The sequence below is a fragment of the Erithacus rubecula genome (assembly GCF_903797595.1).
Source record: "Erithacus rubecula genome assembly, chromosome: 21".
Taxonomy (NCBI): domain Eukaryota; kingdom Metazoa; phylum Chordata; class Aves; order Passeriformes; family Muscicapidae; genus Erithacus; species Erithacus rubecula.
Window position 1 is genome coordinate 3,414,023 of NC_136673.1, and position 17,619 is coordinate 3,431,641.

Sequence of the window (17,619 nt, forward strand, 5' to 3'; positions counted from 1 at the left end):
CATCTCCAGCACCAGCCCCTAAAACTGCCTCTCTTCTGTGGGGTAGCCCTAAAATTCACCTTCCTGTGCTCTCCCAGTTGTGCAAATTGCTCCAGGTTTTCTTTTCCCTGCAGGTGAGTGGCCCTGGAGGCCCCTCAAGGCCAGCCCATGATTTCCTTTGCTTAGCCTCAGGAGATGCTGTGCTGGTTCTGATTTTTACTAAAATTTGTGATTTTTCTTTTCCATTAACAATGGAGTTCAGTTCTGACTCTTTTTTTTTTTTTTTTTTTTTTTTAAGTTCTGCCCTTACAAAACCTTCCCCCAGACAGATCCCTGGTAATATATTTTCAGAATTTACTATGAGGAAATGTAATATTCACCTAATTAAGAGCTTGGGTTTGTTTTTTTTTAATGGGATTGGGTTTCACCTGTGTTTCTCCTGTTCCTGCAACTTGAATGATGAAAACCAAGGAATATTTTAAGGAATAATTGCAACCAATTCACTGCCATGGCATTTGGATAAACAAACTCCCACTTTTCCCCCTCCTGGGTGCTTGACCCTGAGCTGTGGTGGTGGCTCCTGTGAGGAGGACAAACTGGAGGTGACAGCATCACTGCCACAAAAATCCTGGGAATTTCAGCTCTGTCACCATCCTCTGACATCAGGAGCAGCCTCTGGAACACACAGGAGCCACAGGGCTGTCCCATCAAAATGGATTGGGAAAGTTGGAGCCAGAGGGGTGAGAACCAAGCAAGAAGTGATGGGGAAAGCTCTGGAGGAGGATCCCTGTCTGAGCTGGGAAAACATCCCAGCCTGAGGATTTTCAACCTGCCAAGGCCACCCTGGAATGGGAAGAACCTCCTGCACATCTTTGATCCACCAGCTGCAACTTGGGCTTCCACTTATTGGCAAACTTGACATGGGAAGTGAGGTGTTCCCAACAAAATGGAGCAAGGAGAAATCCATTTTGGCCATGACCAAGGGAAGGATGACTCCTCACTTCCAAATGTTGTCCTTACACTTTTCCACTCCCAGCTTATTTGTGCTCATTATCCCCACCACGTCCATGGGGGTGCCTCTTGTCCATCCTGAGTTTCTCCAGGAAAGAAAAGATGTTTCCAGTCCAGAGTAAGTAGCAGCAGTCCTAAATGAGTTGGGAACTGAACCAGAGCATTTATTTAACTTGTTTTTTTTTTTTTTTTTTTTTTTTTTTTGCATGACACGTTCAGTCCAGATGTCACGAAATAACTTCGAAACGATCAAACACACAACGTTTGAAAGAACATTTTTAAACTTAAGAAAAAAAAAAAAAAAAAAAAAAAAAAAAAAAGAAAAAAAAAATTGAAAATTTTTATGGTAGAATTTTTCTTGAATGAACAAAGTTTAACTTTGTTTTCCAGGGGAAACTTCACTGAAATCAGTATGATTTCATATGTATGCATACACACAGAGTTTTATTGAAACTGCTTTTTTCGGACGAATTCCTATTTCGACAAAAAATATCTGACCAGACCTTTCTCAATCAACCAGCATTACTGCACCTTTGAAAAAAACACTTTGTGAACCTTTTCTCTGATTGTAAACTCAGCCTGTCTCGTGGCTCAGTGGGACCAGAGGGAGATTCCCCATCCCAGCACCAGAAGGAATCTCTCGGCTCTCTGCACACCCAACACAACAAAATCATTTCAGTTTTTGTACTGCTGTGCTTTGAACCTTGCCTACCCCAGGGTCTGGAAATGTAGGAGTGATGGTTCAGGGCTGTGTCACTGCTGGGAGGGTGCTGACCCCACACACACACACAAAAACATCATTTCTGTGTGTGCCAATCCACAGCTGAGCTCTCTATGTGGTAGAAGCAGACTGCAGTTACCTAATCTAGTTCTTTCTCTGCTTTGGGGACTTCTAGACCAGTTTATAATTTGGGGTTTTTTTCCTTGTTTTGAAAGGAATGATGTTTTGTTTTTTTTTAAAGCTGGGGTTGGAGCTGAGGGGAAGGGATTGGGGCATGACAAAGACAAACCACATTTTTAATACTGGATTTTAAATTTTCAGTCTCTTCTCAACCCTGAGCAGTTACCACTAGGGCTAACTCTGGGCAGGCTCTGCATCAGTAAAGAGAAATTTAGAATTCCTTACACAGCAGCATTATCTTGCTTGAGCTGCATTTTGTAAAGAAAATGGTATTTGCATATCTTTTTAAAATGTCATTTTTAAAAAATAAATTAAACCACCAGCTAGGATTTGACACAGGCCACTTAGAACACAGCCCTGATACTGGTATAACCAATCCAGAAAGATTTGTTGTTGTATTTTTTGGTTTATTATTTTGGGGTTTTTTTAATATTTAAAAAAAAAAAAAAAGAAATTGTTACTTTTCTGTATGATGTGCATGCAAATTTACCGTAACTCTTTTTCTTAAAACTTTTTAGTGCCATTTCTAGTATATTCCTGTAAATGTCAGTTATTGAAAAGAAATGAGTCAATGTAAGTAGTTTAGCTTGTTTATTGCAAATTGCTGGCCTCAAACAAAACAGAATTAAAAAAAAAAAAAAAGTTAGAAAGTAATCTTTGATGTTACTGGTAATCACGGACCCTGGTCCTGGGGCATTCGTTTTGTTTTCATAATAAAAAGAAAAATTGTTTGGTGTGTGCAGTTTGATCCCATATTTTCCCCTCTCCTCATCTTTTCCAGGTGTGGCACTCAAACCTGCACTGAGCAGTGCCAGCAGCCAAACACCAGGATACTGAATCCTGGTACCAGCAGTCCTGGAATAATTTGGAAATTGTTGTGGGGAATGTCACACTCAGAGGGCTGACTGCCTTCAGAGTGGGGGCAGCTGAATCACAGCTGAGTACCTGGAATAAAACTGCTCGAAATCTTTAAATCCCCTTTTTTTAGTGAGGGAAATTGAGCTGCTCCCATGTCCCAGGGCAGCCAAGGAAGGGCTTGAACTCTCCCCAGCATCCTACAGTCTGCAGGGACTTAAATTCTGTGAGAATTGCTCCTGAGTGAGGTAAGTTGGGCTGAAAGGAGACCAAATCTCACCCAGGCTTGCTGCTGGTTTCTTGGAAGCCACCAGGAGCTGCAGGAAGCAGAGGGACTTTGTCACCTGTGACATTTGTCACTCTGTGAGCTCAGGGTGACCTGGAAGGCACAGCTTGGAAAGGGGGGCCTGGAGCAGCTGGTGCCAGTGCCAGCAGAGTCCTGGCATTGCTGTGTGGAGGCCAGCATCTATTTTGGTCACCAGAGAGGCTTGGGCTTGGTTCTGCTGTTTGGTTTGTGTGTCAGGTGGGGTTACCACAGCCAGGCTGCCCCAGGGTTAATCTTTCCCTAAGCCTGTTCCTGCTCACTGCCTTTGCAAAGCTTCAGCAAAGCTGGTTCACTCTGCTCTGGTTCCAGGGATACTCCCACAGGGGCTGTTTGTTCACCCTAAACAATCTGTCAGGCAGGTGAGGACGTTCCTGGAGCATTTACAGGTGAGTTGTTCCTGGGAGCAGCAAGCAGAGCTGTTTCTTCAGGCTGGGAGGAGGTTGAGGACACACAGGATGTGATTGAGGTTCACTGGTCATGCCTTGAATTCATGTGCCAGGTCTGCAACAGGGACATGGAGGGCTGGAAGGAGTCCAGAGAAGGGAGCAGAGCTGGGGAAAGGTCTGGGATGTCTGTCCTGTGAGGAGCAGCTGTGGGGCTCACCTTGCTCTCTAAAACAAGGTTGTGAGGTGGGGTTTGGTCTCTCCCAGGAAAATGCTGCCAGGACAAGAGGGAACAGCCACAAGCTGCATCAGGGGAGGGTCAGGCTGGATATCAGGAGCAATTCCTTAGAGGAAAGGGTGCTCAGGCTTTGAATGAGCTGCCCAGGCAGGTTTGGGGTCCCCATCCCTGGAGGTGCCCAAGGATGGATGTGGCACTCAGTGCTCTGAGCTGGTGACAAGGTGGGGATGTGACAATCTGCAACTTGAATAATTCAGTGTGACATCCAGAGGCTTTCCTTATCCTGAAAGTGCTGCTGGCCCTGGGGAGCTGGAGGAGCCTCCCCAGTAACTGAGAGAATTCCTCCCTCCCAAATGGGGAACGCCAAAAGCTGTGCCAGAGCCACCTGTGGGCATGCAGGGGTAAAACAGCCACTCACAAAGCTGCATTCAAATCATTTTAATGCACTTTATCAAAGAGGCTACAACAGTGTTTGAAACAAGTGCATCACCACCACACAACTGGCTCACAGGAACAGCCACAGCAGCCACTCCACAACCCTGCTGTGACCAGTGACACACAGAAATGGAAAACTACAGTCACATTCACAGAGATGGAAGGACAACTCATCCTCTTTTTTCCTGCACTGTCACATCCAGCTTCCATCCTGGAAGAATTTATGCACATTCTTACGGGTTTAGTCTTGTATAGTCCAATTAACACTCTGCAAAATAACTGAATTTTGGTTTACCAGCCACGTTAACAAAAAGAGACTGATTATACCCAAAATAAGCATCTTCCTTACTGAAATTAAAAAGAAAATAAGTGTTGGATTTCTTTTTCTATAAGAAAAGGAAACGAACAGCTGCTTTTTGGGGGGATGTGCTGTTCCTTAAACTCCCAGAGTTCACGTGCTCCCCAGGGCTGGCCTGGACCCCACCTCTCCTGCTTCTCCAGGTGAATCCACCTGCAGTTCCCAGGGGAGCTCTGGCCCAGCCTTCTGCCTGTGTGAATAAATAATCTGTTCACTCAGCCAAGAGCTGGAGGCCCAGGTGGGTCACACATCCCTGCACTGCTCCCCTGGCCCTTCACCAGGTTTGGGACTCACTGAACTCTTTCACCTGGTTGAAAAACATTTATTCACTGAATTGTTTCTCCTCCAGAGCTAGTCCTGCCAAAACCAAGAGGGTTGTTTGTGTGCAGAGCAAAGCAGCAAGATTCAGCAGGTTTAAATCTATGAGCACACACAAGGTATCAAACACCAACACATGCAGAAATAGTGCTTTTAAAAAACAACGAGCTGCCTATTGTTTGCAGTGCTATGGAGCAGGGCTGGGTACACCAAACCTCTATGATTTCACTCTAGAACAGGTGTGTTCTGCTCAGTACATTGAGTTCAGCAAGGTTGAGTGTCTGTGTGTTTCTTGTAGCATTTCACCCACATGGGAGAGGTGGAAAGAGATTCTTCACTGTATTTAAAAAAAAAAAAAACAAATTAAATAAATAAAGTGCTTGAAAAAATGCAAAGGAGGTTTTAGATAAATAGAACAGAAGTAATGACTGTGCCTAATAATAGGCAGGTAAATAATCCATCCTGAAGCTGACATCAAATACTGATTTGCCTGGAGCTAAGCCTGTGCCCAGGTTGGGTTGGACACATAGGCCAGGCAGGACAGAAAGGGCAGAACCCTGAAGAACTTCCATGCTGAAGCCTGGGCACAATAATTCACACCCCTGGAAGTGGTAGTTTTGTTTTTTAACAAATATTCAGGTGCTTGCTGAGCTGAGTTTCTCAGCATGATCTTGCCTAGAGCAAGTCAGGATTCAGCAGAAACTTAAACCTGAAAGCAGCAGCCTCTGTGCCCAAGCAGGGCAGTGATTCTCCCTCCTAAAACCCTCTAGTTAATGGAAACAATCCCAGACACAACTTCTAAAATACATGCACCAAACCTACAATCCAACCTGAACTAGAAGTTAAACCCTTCCAAGCTACTGCATGCATTAAAACTTGAATGCAAAGCAAACTCCAGTGGCCTCTTTCCTTCTCTAGCCCATCTCAGGAGAGGGGCTGTGCTGTGTAGGATTTTCCCCATGTCCCTTAGGACATGTGTGTATTTACAGGGGTTTCTTGCTGTTGCTTTCCTGGGCCTGTCCCTCCCTTTCAGGTGGTTCACTGGGGGATCTGTGTGAAAGGAGCCAGCTCCCCTGACTCCAGAATTTGTTATTTTCATGATCCCACACTCTGGGATCAGACAGGGCCCTTTGCTTTGCAGGAAACTCCAGCTCACCTTTCCTACCAGGTGTTCTGAAGGCTCTGATTAAACTCCCAACACATTCTCTCCCTATTCCCACAATAAACCACTCCATTCCCTGGCTGGAAGAGACCAACTCAGGGCAGGAATTAAAGGAAGACAGGGCAAACAGAACAAGTAATGGCCAGATAATTTTGGAGATCAACTTCTTAAAACCACAGCCTTGATGGGAACAGATCTGTGCTGTCCTCTGTCCCACCAGCATTCCCAGAGCTCTGGAAATGCACCAGACTGGGCAGTAAAGGTGCACACGAGCCACTTAGGAGCAACACATGGTCCAGCACAGCCCCTGCCAAGATACTGGGCAGCAACAGGCTTGAGAGCTCCCCAGCAAGACTGGGTTTGCTGCAGACACTCAGCAGCACGCAGAATGGGAGTCTAGGAACAGCAAACCCAAACAAAAACAATCCAAAACAATCCAACTCCAGCCTTGCTCTCCTGGAAACGCCGCTTCCCGCGCAGGGCTGGGAGGGGATGGTGCACACCCACCTCCCCCAGCTCTGCTTCCTCTCCACGTGTGGATTCCTGCGGGGAATTACATAATAGCACAAAACTTGGACTGGCCCGTGTCCCTGGAGACATCCAGCTTGTTTTTGTCCCGCACCAGGATGGCCTCGTTGCCGTACTGCGAGTACCACATGCTCCTGCTGCGGCTCAGGTAGGTGTTGGGGGGAGCCGACTCCAGTTTCTGCTGCTGCTGCTGCCAGATGAGCAGGGAGGTGTCCCGGTACCTCAGGCGGGCGTAGCCCTCGGACAGGGCTTTCTCCGGCAGGGGAACCCTGCCGTTCATCACCGGCTCGCTCATCTGCCCGAGCAGAGCTCCACAAACAGGAGCTCCTTCCCAGCAGCTCCGAAACGAACCCTGCTGGGGCTGTCCAGGCTGACGGCTGCTGCTTGGAGATCAAGGCAGAACATCCCAGGGCATCCACGAGCTGCTGGCAGCGTTCAGGAGAGGGAGCACGGCCCTAAAATCATGGCCTTGCTTTAAAACCACACCAGGACTTCCGAGAGCTTCTGCAGCGCTGCTATTGCTGCTGTTCCAGGCTGGGAAGGGCCCACACGTTGCTGTTTGTTTGCCGGCAGCCCATGAAGCGTCTCCATAGGTGCAGCCAGGCTGAGCGGGTCTGGATGAGCTGGGTTCCCCGCAGGAAGGATCCCGGAGGCGAGGGGGGCTCAGAGCCAGCGGTCAGCGGTGCCCAGGCCCGCGCACGGCCTGTCCCCGGGGATGGACAGCAGCCACGTCACGTGCGCAGGGATGCAGGAGAAGATGCTCGGCCCCGCGCGTGGTACCCGAGCCGCGGAGGGGAGGGGGCCCGGCACCTCCCGGCGGCACCTGCGGGACACAGCGGGGTCACCCACGGGCTGTCACCGGGGGTCCCCACCCTGCCACCCCCCCATTCCGCGCCCCCACTTCCCGCCCGCCCCCAGACCCGCCCGCACCCCCCGGCGCTGCCCGTTCCGAGCGGGGGTCCCACATCAACCTTCCCACGCCGCCCCCCCGAGTCCCCCCGTGCCCCCCGGCCCTGCCCGGCCCCACCGTGCTGTGCTGCCCGGCCCGGCCCGGCCCGGCCCCGCTGCGCCGGCCCAGGCTCCGCCCGCCGTGATGCGCTCGGCTCGGGAGGAGCCACGGCCGGGGCGGGGGCAGCGCGGGGACCGGGGATGGGACAGCTTGGGGGACAGAGGGATGGGACAGCTCGGGGGGACCGGGAATGGGACAGCTCGGGGGGACAGAGGGGATGGGACAGCTCGGGAGGGAGAGAGGAGATGGAACAGCTCCGGGGATGCGGGGGGCATTCGAGACGGCAGCGGGGTACCCTGAGATGGATTTGGGGTCCGGGGCTGGCAGCGGGGTACCCTGAGATGGATTTGGGGTTCCGAGTGGGGTGAGTGGGTCCGGGAATGGCAGTGGAGCACCCCAAGGTGCATTTGTGGGTCTGGACTATGGCAGTGGGGTACTCTCAGTGGGGTGTGTGGGTTCGGGGCCGGCAATGGGTGTCCCCAAGGTGGATTTGTGGGTCCGGGGATGGCAGCGAAGCCGCCCCGTGGGTGTCACCCAGCGCAGTGTTTTAAACACCCAGTCCAGCGTGTGTTGAGCCCATACTGGGAGCACTGGGGCTGAACTGGGGGAGTCCTCCCAAGCCCCCAAGGGGCTCTCCCGGCTGCTTCAGGCTGGGATTTCCTGCCCACTCTCCCTTCTGGTGGGTGGCTGTGTGTGCTGGGAAGGTGCCGCACCCTTTGTACCCTTTGGAGCTCCCCAGTGGCCGCCACCCGTGGGGTGGGGACAGGCAGGGGACACCCCTGTGTGCTGCCAGCCTCATGCCACCCCCACCGTGTGACTGCTCAGCCCCTCCTTGACCTCAGCCCGGCACCGCTGCTGCCCCGGCGCCTCCTTATCCCGCTGCCCCCTGACCAGCACTGTACGAAATATGTTTTGAAGAGAGCTGCAGGGCTTATTCTCTTCCTGATGATGCTAAATTTAAGCTCTCAATCTTCTTATCTGCTGTGAAGGCAGCGCCATCTAATCTCCTGCGAAGGACCCGATGCATTTATCCGAGCAGAGCTGCTCCAGGCGCTGCTCGCGTTGTTCCGCTCGCCCTCCACGGACACAAACAGGAGGCTGTGGTTTGCTTCCGTCAGAGGGAAGGCATGCTGCGATTCCCTGTTCCCAGGAGATTTGGGCCAAACACAAAGAAGAGGGAAGGAGAAAAAAAAAAAAAAAAAAAAAAAAAAAAAAAAAGAATGACCACTCTATTAAAATATTTATTATCAGAAATATCCTGACTCTGCTGCTTAATCTGCTTCCTACTAGTGCAGGGAAGCATTACTGGAAACTGCAGAATACAGTGCAAAATCCTTTAGTGGACAAGATTTGTTTTTTTTTTAAGGCTCTCTTGGTCTTGTTTATAAAACTCCTGGTTCTGTTATCACCAAACTAACAGAAGTTGGTAAAGGGGGGTGGGTGCTGCCGAGAGGGGGCAAGGAGAAGGATTGGAACCTGCCAAGCTGCAACAGCCACCATCTGCTCTGACCCCTCCAGACACCATTGCTGCGAGTCCCTCGAGCCAGGACCCTTCCCAAATAAACCGGGAGGCAGCAGCGGATGGATGAGGTGAAATCCAGCTGCTATTCAGCCAGTGGTTTGTTCCTCTCCATCTTCCTCCGAGGACATCTCTGCTTTGCTTTCCCCGAGCTGCCTCGGGCTTTTCCCCTTGCCCAGCTCCCGGTGAACACTCCGGGTCTGTCTGATTTTGGGGTGGAGCTCGGTGGAGGATGCTTTAATTAGTGATATCCCAGCAGCGCAGGGATGGCGTTGGGAGCTGCTAACTGCTGCTTGCTGGTATCATCCCAGCTGGGACATCCCAAAATGAGACTCTTCCACAGAGAAATGCCCAGGGAAGTGCCAGCTCCACCTGCTTGGTGCTGGGGTCACAATCCTTTACCAGTGGAGTTACACTTTACTCCAGGCTAGACAAAGAGCACCCGAGAGAGCTCCAAGAGGAGAATCCAGCTCGTCCCTCCTGCCAGGGAGCTGTGCCAGGTGAATTTTCCTGCTCCTTTCCATGGTGACAGGCAGTCCCTCCCTGGGCAGCTCCGGGGGTGGCTCCTGCGGGGACAGGAGCTCTGCTGGCAGCGCTGCAGGAGGAAAATTGCCGTGATTGTGGCAGGGTGCACCTTGTCCGGGCAGGTAGATCAGGTGTGTGATGAGCCAGACAGAGCATTATTGTCTGTACCCAGCAGCTGAACGCTTTGGTGGCCCTGTGATTTCCCCCATAATCGAGCAGCGGGTTTGCCGAGCTGCGGCTTGCACAGATTTCCTAAAATAGTCGCTGAAAGGAGATCACAAAAATTTAAGGGCGTGCTGCAAATGGCACGTAGGCTGTGTGACAGCTGCCGTGCCAGCAGCCGGGCCGGCTCCTGCTCTGGGGACCCTGGCTCCAGCTGGGGACACGTCCCCGGCAGCCAGAAGGGCTCCGGGACCGGCTGCTGCACGCTTGGACTAATCCAGAAGGTGGCAATGGCAATCCACAGACACCGCCTGGCTGGGAAAAGAGGATTTCCTGGCGGTGTGGCTCTGGTGTTTAAGGGATATTTTCAGAGGGGCTGCACTGTGGCTGCTTCTCTGCACGTAGAGAACCCTAGAGTGACACCAAACTCTGCATTGCATTGCAGAAAATGCGCTTTTCTTGCTATTTCGGGGTTGATTTGTAAGGTGTGGTGTCGTCATACATGTTAGTGCATTTAATTTCCTTCCTTCCTCCTCTCCTTCCCTCATCTCCTCCTTCCACTAGTTTTGTCTATTCCATGCCGGGCTGGTATGTCCCCAACAAGCTCTGTGACATTCCCAAACCGCCGCCACTTCCCCAGCCAGGTCCCCCTCGCATTCCCTGTGCATTGGGACCCGAGCTATGGGATCTGCCCTCGTCTGCACACACCGAGACATTTGGGGGTGAAAAAGCACAAACGTTCCCCCTTGGCAGCACCTTCCCTGTGCATCCAGCCGCCTCTCGGGCTTATCTCGAGCGGGGAGCTGAAACAAAAGAACGAGGAGCCAAGTCCGGGAGCGAAGCTGCTCGCTGGGTGCCCAGCAGAGGGTGGTGTCAGCGCTGCCCTGCCCGGCTGGCATTCCCTGGCTGCCTGGCATTCCCTGCCTGGCATTCCCAGCAGTGCCAAGAGCAGCAGCTCCAGCACAAAATCCGACCTCTTTAATTTATTCAGGCTCCCTTTTACAGCTTTAGGTCCGCCTTGAGAACAGCATCTGGGTCTTCTCCACACCCGCCATCCCCTTGCAGGGCAGTTTGTACAATGTGGAGCTCACAGCGTGTGCTGTTTCCGAGCTTTTCCTGAGCCTGGCTGCACAGGTTTTGGTTGTTTTTATTTTTCCTGCTCTCAGAAGTACCTCTGCCATCAGCGCTTTGGTTCGCTGCAGAGGTAGGCGAGGAGCGGAGTTGCTCCAACACCTCCCACGCAGAGCCTGGCTCTGCAGCTGCAGGGATTGTTCCCAAGTGTCCAAGGGCCAAGAACGCTTTTTATTACTCGGTAAAAACGCCAGGCTGCGGCTCGCAGCTTTAATTATGCACATATAATAAACTCCTCTGTTGTCATCTACCTACAGACCTGACCTCACACGGCAGGCTGGTACTGAGCCGACCAAAATTATCGCTGGCACGACTTCACTGCCTTCAGCAGCCTCGTGATTCCTGCCCAGGGGTGCTGTTGGAGGGCAGAAACGCTCCGTGAAGAGCTAAAAGATCAAGAAAATCATTCTGAGAAAGCAGCTCCTCAGGGTATGGGGAGTGTGGGCTGAGATCTGGATTCTCCCAGGGCAGGGCGCAGCTCTGATGGTGAGGTTGGAGCGTGTGGATGCTGCTCGCTCTTGGATCGAACTGTTCCCTGTGCCCTGGCCCAGGGGCACAGACAGCACCTCGCCATGAAAGGATTTCTTCTTTAAAAAAAAAACCAAAAATACCCAAACTTCCTTGGAATATGAAACAATTGTTCTTCGGAGAGATCCTCCTTCCTAGATTGAAAATGAAGGATCATGGCGCTAGAGTTGCTTTTTCTCCTTTATCTCCGCTTGGCTCCATTTGGAAGAGATTAGTGTTGCATTTGTTTGACATCCAGGTTAATAGCTTCCCTTCGTCCCAGTCCCGGCTTCCGGTTTTGGCTATCTGGAAAGCCGGGCTGGAAATTAATCGGCAAACTCTGGGGAGAGGATCTCGCAAGAAAACTCAGACCAGATTTGAAAAGAGGCTGTTCTAAGCCGCGCTGATTTGGAAGGAAGCCACCGATGAAAATTAGAGATTTTTCAAGAGTTTGCTGCCAAGGAGTTAATGCCTGAGAGTCGAGGTTTTTAATAAATACACTGGTAATTAATTATAGGAGTTGTCCTCCCGTTTGAAAGTCAAGGAACACAATCGCTTGTTTGGGTTAAACATCTCCCCTGCAGTATTTGCAGCCCAAACACGGGTGATGACGAGTGGGAGCTCAGACAAAGCGGGGTCTGTGTGTGCGTGTGCGGCCCCGCGACCGCTCCTGCCACAGCCCTGGGGAGGGGGGACCCCAAAAAATGCGGTGGGGGCTCTGCCAGCGGGGACAGCGAAGCAGCACCGGGGCTCCGGCGGCTTTACCGGAATAGAGAGAGGAGCGGCAGCGTTGGGAGGGACAACGGACAACGGAGCGGGGGGGGGGAAGGATAAAAAAGAAAAAAGAAAAGAATAAGAAAACCAGGAAAAATAAAAAAAAGGAGAGGGGGGAAAGGAAAAAAATACTGGGGGAAAAAGCGAGCTACGAGCCAAAGCGACGCGAAGAGCCCCCCGCCCCCGCTGGCAGCCCCGGCTCCGCAGACAAAGGGGCGGCGGGGCGGAGCGGGGGCGGAACGGGGGCTGCTCCGTGCCCGGGGCGGCGACAAAACTCGCACCCACGGCAGCTCCGCGGCTCCCGGGCAGGTGGGGTCCCCCAGCCGAGCAAGTTTCCGCAGGGCACCGCGACGGAGTTGTGCGCGGGGAGGGGGCGGCCCCGCCGTGCCCGCCTGTCCGTCTGTCCGTCCGTCCGTCCGCCGCTTTGTTCCCGGAGGATGCGGCGCGCCTAACCCCGGCCGAGGCGCTGGGGCCGCAGCGGGGGCAGGGGCAGCCCTCCGCCGGAAAACTCCGCGCCGCCCTCCTTCCTCCTCCTCCTCTTCCTCCTCCTCCTGCCGGCCGGAGCCCCGGCGCGGAGCGATGCTCTGGGGCGGCGATGGAGCGCGGCGCTAGCGCGGAGCCGCCCAGCACAGCGGCCCCTCGGGCGGCTGCCCGCGGCCCCTGAGCGCAGGAGGAGGAGGAGGAGGAAGAGGAAGGGGAGAGAGAGAGAGAGAGCAGAGCGCGGCCATGGAGGAGTGGCGGCAGTGCGGCCGCTGGCTGATCGACTGCAAAGTTTTGCCCCCGAACCACCGGGTGGTCTGGCCCTCGGCGGTGGTCTTCGACCTGGCGCAGGCGCTGCGGGACGGGGTGCTGCTGTGCCAGCTGCTGCACAACCTCTCCCCCGGCTCCATCGACCTCAAGGACATCAACTTCAGGCCGCAGATGTCCCAGGTAGGAGGGGAGCGATGGATGGAGGGGGTGGCTGCGTGGGGAACCCCCAGGAGCACCTGGATCCATGGATGCGGCGGCTGCTGTCGGACAACTTGGTGGGATGGGATGCGATGGGATGCGATGCGATACCCTCTATTTCACCCCCCTGGATACCCGGCAGCCCCTCCCAGCCTTTATCCCCCCGGTTTCTCCCTGATTCAGCGCCGGGGGAGCCGCGGCCGCACGGGACAGGAGAGAACACCTCGGGAAGGAGGGAAACATCCCCCTTGTGTTTACAGTCATGGCGAAACAAAAGCAAATAACAAGGCTAAGAGGAGGAGATGGGATTATTCGGGGTTTTCATGGAGGCGCTGCTTCGTCTGAGATGTGCGGGAGGAGCGGGCGCCGGGACGAAACTTTGGCTGGGAGGACTCAAAGCAAAATAAATTAATAAATTCATGAAAACACAGGAACCTCTGGTGCTGGCCGGGCAGGGAGCGAGCCCCGGTGCTGCATCCCTGCACTGCTGCAGGTGATGGGGGGCTCAGGTCAGGGACCCCAATTGCACCCCCTGCCCTGTCCTCTGCCCCATCTCATCGTGGCTCTCCCATTTGGGTACTTAAAAAGGGCTCCATCCTTGGAATGTTTCTAATTCCTGGTTGGTTTGGTGGAAGGAGGCTTAAACAAACGGAGGAAAAAAAAAAAATTAAAGAAGTAAAATCAGCTCAGGTTGTTTTGGGTCTGAATGCTCCGCTGGTGTTTTTGCAAGCTGAGCTGCAGGTATTTGCATGGGAATGGGGAAGTGAAATCATTTAGAAACAAACGAAATGGGGTTTTGTGCCCTGCCCGCCGGCAGCCCCTGTGTTGAGGAGTTAATTTCAGTGTGCTGGCTTTTATTTTTGAACAACAGGTTCTAGTGGTGAAATTGAAGGGAAACTTCATGTGTTTAACTTCGCTGAAGCCTTCTAGGATAAATAATCTCCAGTAGCCACATGAGCTGTGTTCCTGTGCTGTGAGAGCAAATCCCTCTCCCTTTTTCCACTGGAATTCTCTTCCAGGACAATGTTTTTTTCCCAGCTGTTCATCCCCTTCACCCATCAAGACTCAACCACGTGTGCTGGGGTGACTGTGGCTGAGCTCCCAGATTTGGAGCCCTTTTTTGGGGAGCAAAGGATGCTGTGCTGTGAGGATGTCCTTGAAGCACTGGGATGGGAATCCCCAGCCCTGAGTAAATAACAACACGTCCTGATACCTCTTCCCAGGGAGGAACAATGCTGAGAGATTTCCTCTTGGCTTTCCAGGCTATGAACTGATCAAACTGTTTTCCGCTCAGGCTGATGTTTCCAAATATAAACTGCCATGCAGGAGCTGTGGATGGGGAGGGCTGGGGCTTTCCTAGAACGTGCTGAGAATGAAACACTGTGTTTGGGTTTTTTTTTTAAGGAAATCTGTAATCCTGCAAAGCTCATTTTGGTGTGCTAGTTGTCCTTGTGGGGAGTTCAGAATGGGTTTAAAGATGTGGTGCTGGGGGATGTGGTTTAGTGGCAGATTTGGCACTGCTGGGTTATTGGTTGGACTCGATCTTAGAGGGTTTTTCCAAGCTAAACTCTGTGTTATTTTGTGATCCAGGGAGGATCCTTGGAGAGGAGGCTCTTGCTGCCCTTGCCAAGGCAGGTGTTTGCTGGTTGGAGGGGGGAGTTCACAGCCCTGCTGTCTTTAATAAAATTGCTTTCTGCTTATCCCACCTGGCTGCTTTCACAGCTTCAGGGGGTGGACTGGGATGGATTTAGTGGCCCTTTCTCTGAAAACCAGGTCTTTAAAGGGGAGCAGCACAGAGCTGAGCCCACAGGACCTGCAGAGCATCACCTGCTATGGGAGTGGATGCTCTGCTGAGGCTCAGCCAGGATGGGACACAAACCACTCTGGAGTCAGCCTTTATAGCTGGTATGTTTGGTACTCTTTTGGTAATCCCTGGGTTTGGGAATTTGCCTTCTGCCCAGGGTGGTTAAAGGCACCTTTTGCTGCACTGGCAGCCCAGGAAAGGGGAGGAAGGAGCTGAGCCCAACCACAGAGGGGACAAACACCCCTGGGCTGCCCCAGCCCTGCTGTGGCTCTGGGGGAGCAGTTCAGCATCTCCAGACCAAAATTCAATTGTAGGAATCCAGCTCTTGTGACCCAGCTCAGACATGGGGTAGGGATGTGTGAGGCAGAGTGTGCTGAGGCACTTCAGAGGTGGTTTTTGATGATAAATGCACATTTTGCCTGCCTGGCTGGACTGGCTAACCAGCTGTCTGCCTCACTAGAGACTCATTTTGTTATTAATCAGGTAAAATGCCAGGGGACAAGACACTTGTGCTAGACTTGCAACACCCAGTAATCCTCAGAATATTCTGTCACCCACCTTTCCTGCTGAATTAAGTGTGGCTGTGCAGGTGTGGGATGAAAAACAGATTTTTGCCTGAGGTGAGCAGCGTTTCAAAGGCCACAGGTGAAATCACATCTCTGCAGAGAAACACTTTAAGATCCAGGCACTTGTGTGGGTTTTTTTTTTTTTAATCCTTTTCCACACTGATTTGTTTTTCCTTGACGTGTGCTGCGAGGCGAGGTTGGCAGCACAGGGAGGATGCAGGGACTGCTGCTCCTGCTGTGGAGAGATGGACTTGCTGTTCCTGCCCTCCAAAAATCTCCACAGCCTCATAAAACCTCCCTGTGCTTGTTCAGCAGAGAGGCCAGACTGACACACAGCAGTAGTTTAATACATGATGCTTAATTAAATATAAATGAGGCAAATCCTGATAGGTTGCAATCTGAAATTTGCTTTATTTTCATGTTCAGCTCCAGAGACCCAAATCTGCTGTTTGGTTTTGCCTGGGAGAATGGGATGACCCAAAGAACTTCCAGAGTGGCCAACAAAATAAACAGGAAAAACAATCTTGAATCCCAGCTCTCTGCTGAGAGTCGCTGGGGCAGTTTGGATGAGCCTGGAGCAAAACTTCATTTCTGTCCTTTTTTTTGCTGCTGAGGCTGTTTCAGAGAGCTGGGATGTGGCTGGGGGTAAAGTGCTTATTGATCACTGTGTCTGTTGCTGTCATTGCATTTCTGGGGTGTCATTCAGGGTGATTTTCCAGCCAGCTGGCAGAGTGTGATGTAAAGGACATTTGAATTTGCATTCCCTGCCCCAGAACCATCCCAGCACCCCAAACCTCTCTCCATTCCCCTCCTAATTCCAGTCCTCTGTCACTGTGTGCTACAGCTGCTCTTGGGAGTGAGATGGAGATCTTTAAGCTTTGCATTTTCATCAATAATTAGATTTGAATCTTAATTTTGTTAAATCTCTGGTCAAATACAAATTAAATGACTCTCCACTCATGTTTCAGCATAGAAAATACGTGCAATAAAACACCTGCATGCTTGGGTGAGGCTGATATTTGGTGCTGTGAGTTTTGTGAGGTTTTGCTTTTCCTTTATTTGGCATTTGTCTTAGATAAAATTAATCCTTCCTGACAGGGCCTTGGATGTGTTTGGAGGTTGGTAGGGAAACCTGCTGCAGGCTGCTCCCTCTCAGCTGTGCCAGACACCTTTGCAAGAGTGGGAGATGATCAGGAATTATCCAGGAAAACTGGGGGATCTGGGAATTTCTTGCAGAGTTCCAGATCCCTGTCCCTCCTCTGGTGGTTCAGCCTCGTGGGGATGCTGTGGAGGGAATTTCTGCTCCCAATCTCTGCAGCTGAAGGAAAATGGGTTAATTCAATGGAGAACAGCTGAGAAAGAACCAAACCCCCCCCAAATCCTGCCCCATCCTGGCTGAGCAATCTCTGTGTGTTGAGAGGTGGAAATTGGTGCCTGGTGTGATGTGATTTAACATCAAGACATCACCTCTCCTCAAAGCTGCTCTGGACACTGCTAAATATCTTTATTTCCCTGCTCCAGAACCTCCTGGCTTCTGGAGGGGCAGCAGTGTGGGATGAAGGTGGTGCATGCCCAGCACTAATGGCCAGCTCATTAAGGATTCTTGTTTTGAAGCACACTGACATCTCTCCAGAGGGAACCCACCCCTCCCTGCAGTGCCTGCAGGTTTCACTGGGGCCCTGGAGGCTGATGAGAGGCAGAAAACATAATTGGAGCAACTGCTGGGCTGCCCAGAGCTCTGCTTTGCTCTTATTAAGGAACCACACAGACAAATGACAGCCAGGATTGATGGCTGCAACGCCCCACACCTCACTGGGCTCTCATATACCTCCTGCCCTGTTGTTTTTATTTCATTTGCCACCAGAATGCTGTTTATTGGTGAGGTGGGTGCTGGTTTGCTGTGGAGCAGGTGGCTTGGAGCCTCTCCCCCAGCTCCAGGGTGATGGAGGCACACTGGAGTGTTTGGTGCAGGTAATTATTCACCAGGCTTTGGGGGTTTTTAACGTGTCACTTGAAGGGTTTACAGCTCCAATGCTTGTAATTACTTCCATATGCCATGATAGTAGTTAAATAAATTCGGTATTATCAAGTTAAATAAATTCTGTATTATCAGAGCTGGCTGGGTGGGTTCTTTGAGCAAAGTCTATGTAGCCACTCTGATTTACCCTGCTCAGCTCCTCA

The 17,619-nt window shown here is 51.8% G+C and overlaps 2 protein-coding genes and 1 long non-coding RNA gene across 4 annotated transcripts in view; 2 read left to right on the forward strand and 1 right to left on the reverse strand.

Annotated features, from left to right (window-relative positions):
* The first annotated feature begins 191 nt into the window (after positions 1-191).
* Positions 192-2,646, forward strand: LOC306810870. Its single transcript, XR_013776564.1, has 2 exons — positions 192-1,108; positions 1,381-2,646. It is a non-coding gene; the product is annotated as an uncharacterized lncRNA (long non-coding RNA).
* Positions 2,647-4,115: 1,469 nt separating this feature from the next.
* Positions 4,116-7,593, reverse strand: BRD3OS (BRD3 opposite strand). The gene is made up of 2 exons (XM_079323912.1): positions 7,521-7,593; positions 4,116-7,316 (listed from the first exon to the last, which is right to left on the reverse strand). The coding sequence occupies exon 2, from the start codon at positions 6,786-6,788 to the stop codon at positions 6,519-6,521; it is 270 nt and encodes an 89-aa protein (XP_079180038.1). The 5' UTR covers positions 6,789-7,316; positions 7,521-7,593; the 3' UTR covers positions 4,116-6,518.
* Positions 7,594-12,415: 4,822 nt separating this feature from the next.
* The window catches only part of VAV2 (vav guanine nucleotide exchange factor 2), a 112,803-nt gene continuing 107,599 nt past the window's right edge, over positions 12,416-17,619 (forward strand). Inside the window, exon 1 of one of the 2 annotated variants that reach the window (XM_079323905.1) lies at positions 12,416-13,050. In XM_079323905.1, the coding sequence (XP_079180031.1) occupies positions 12,847-13,050 (204 nt within the window). In that variant the 5' untranslated portion in view covers positions 12,416-12,846. The remainder of the gene's footprint in view (positions 13,051-17,619) is intronic. The other variant, XM_079323904.1, reaches the window with a different exon arrangement.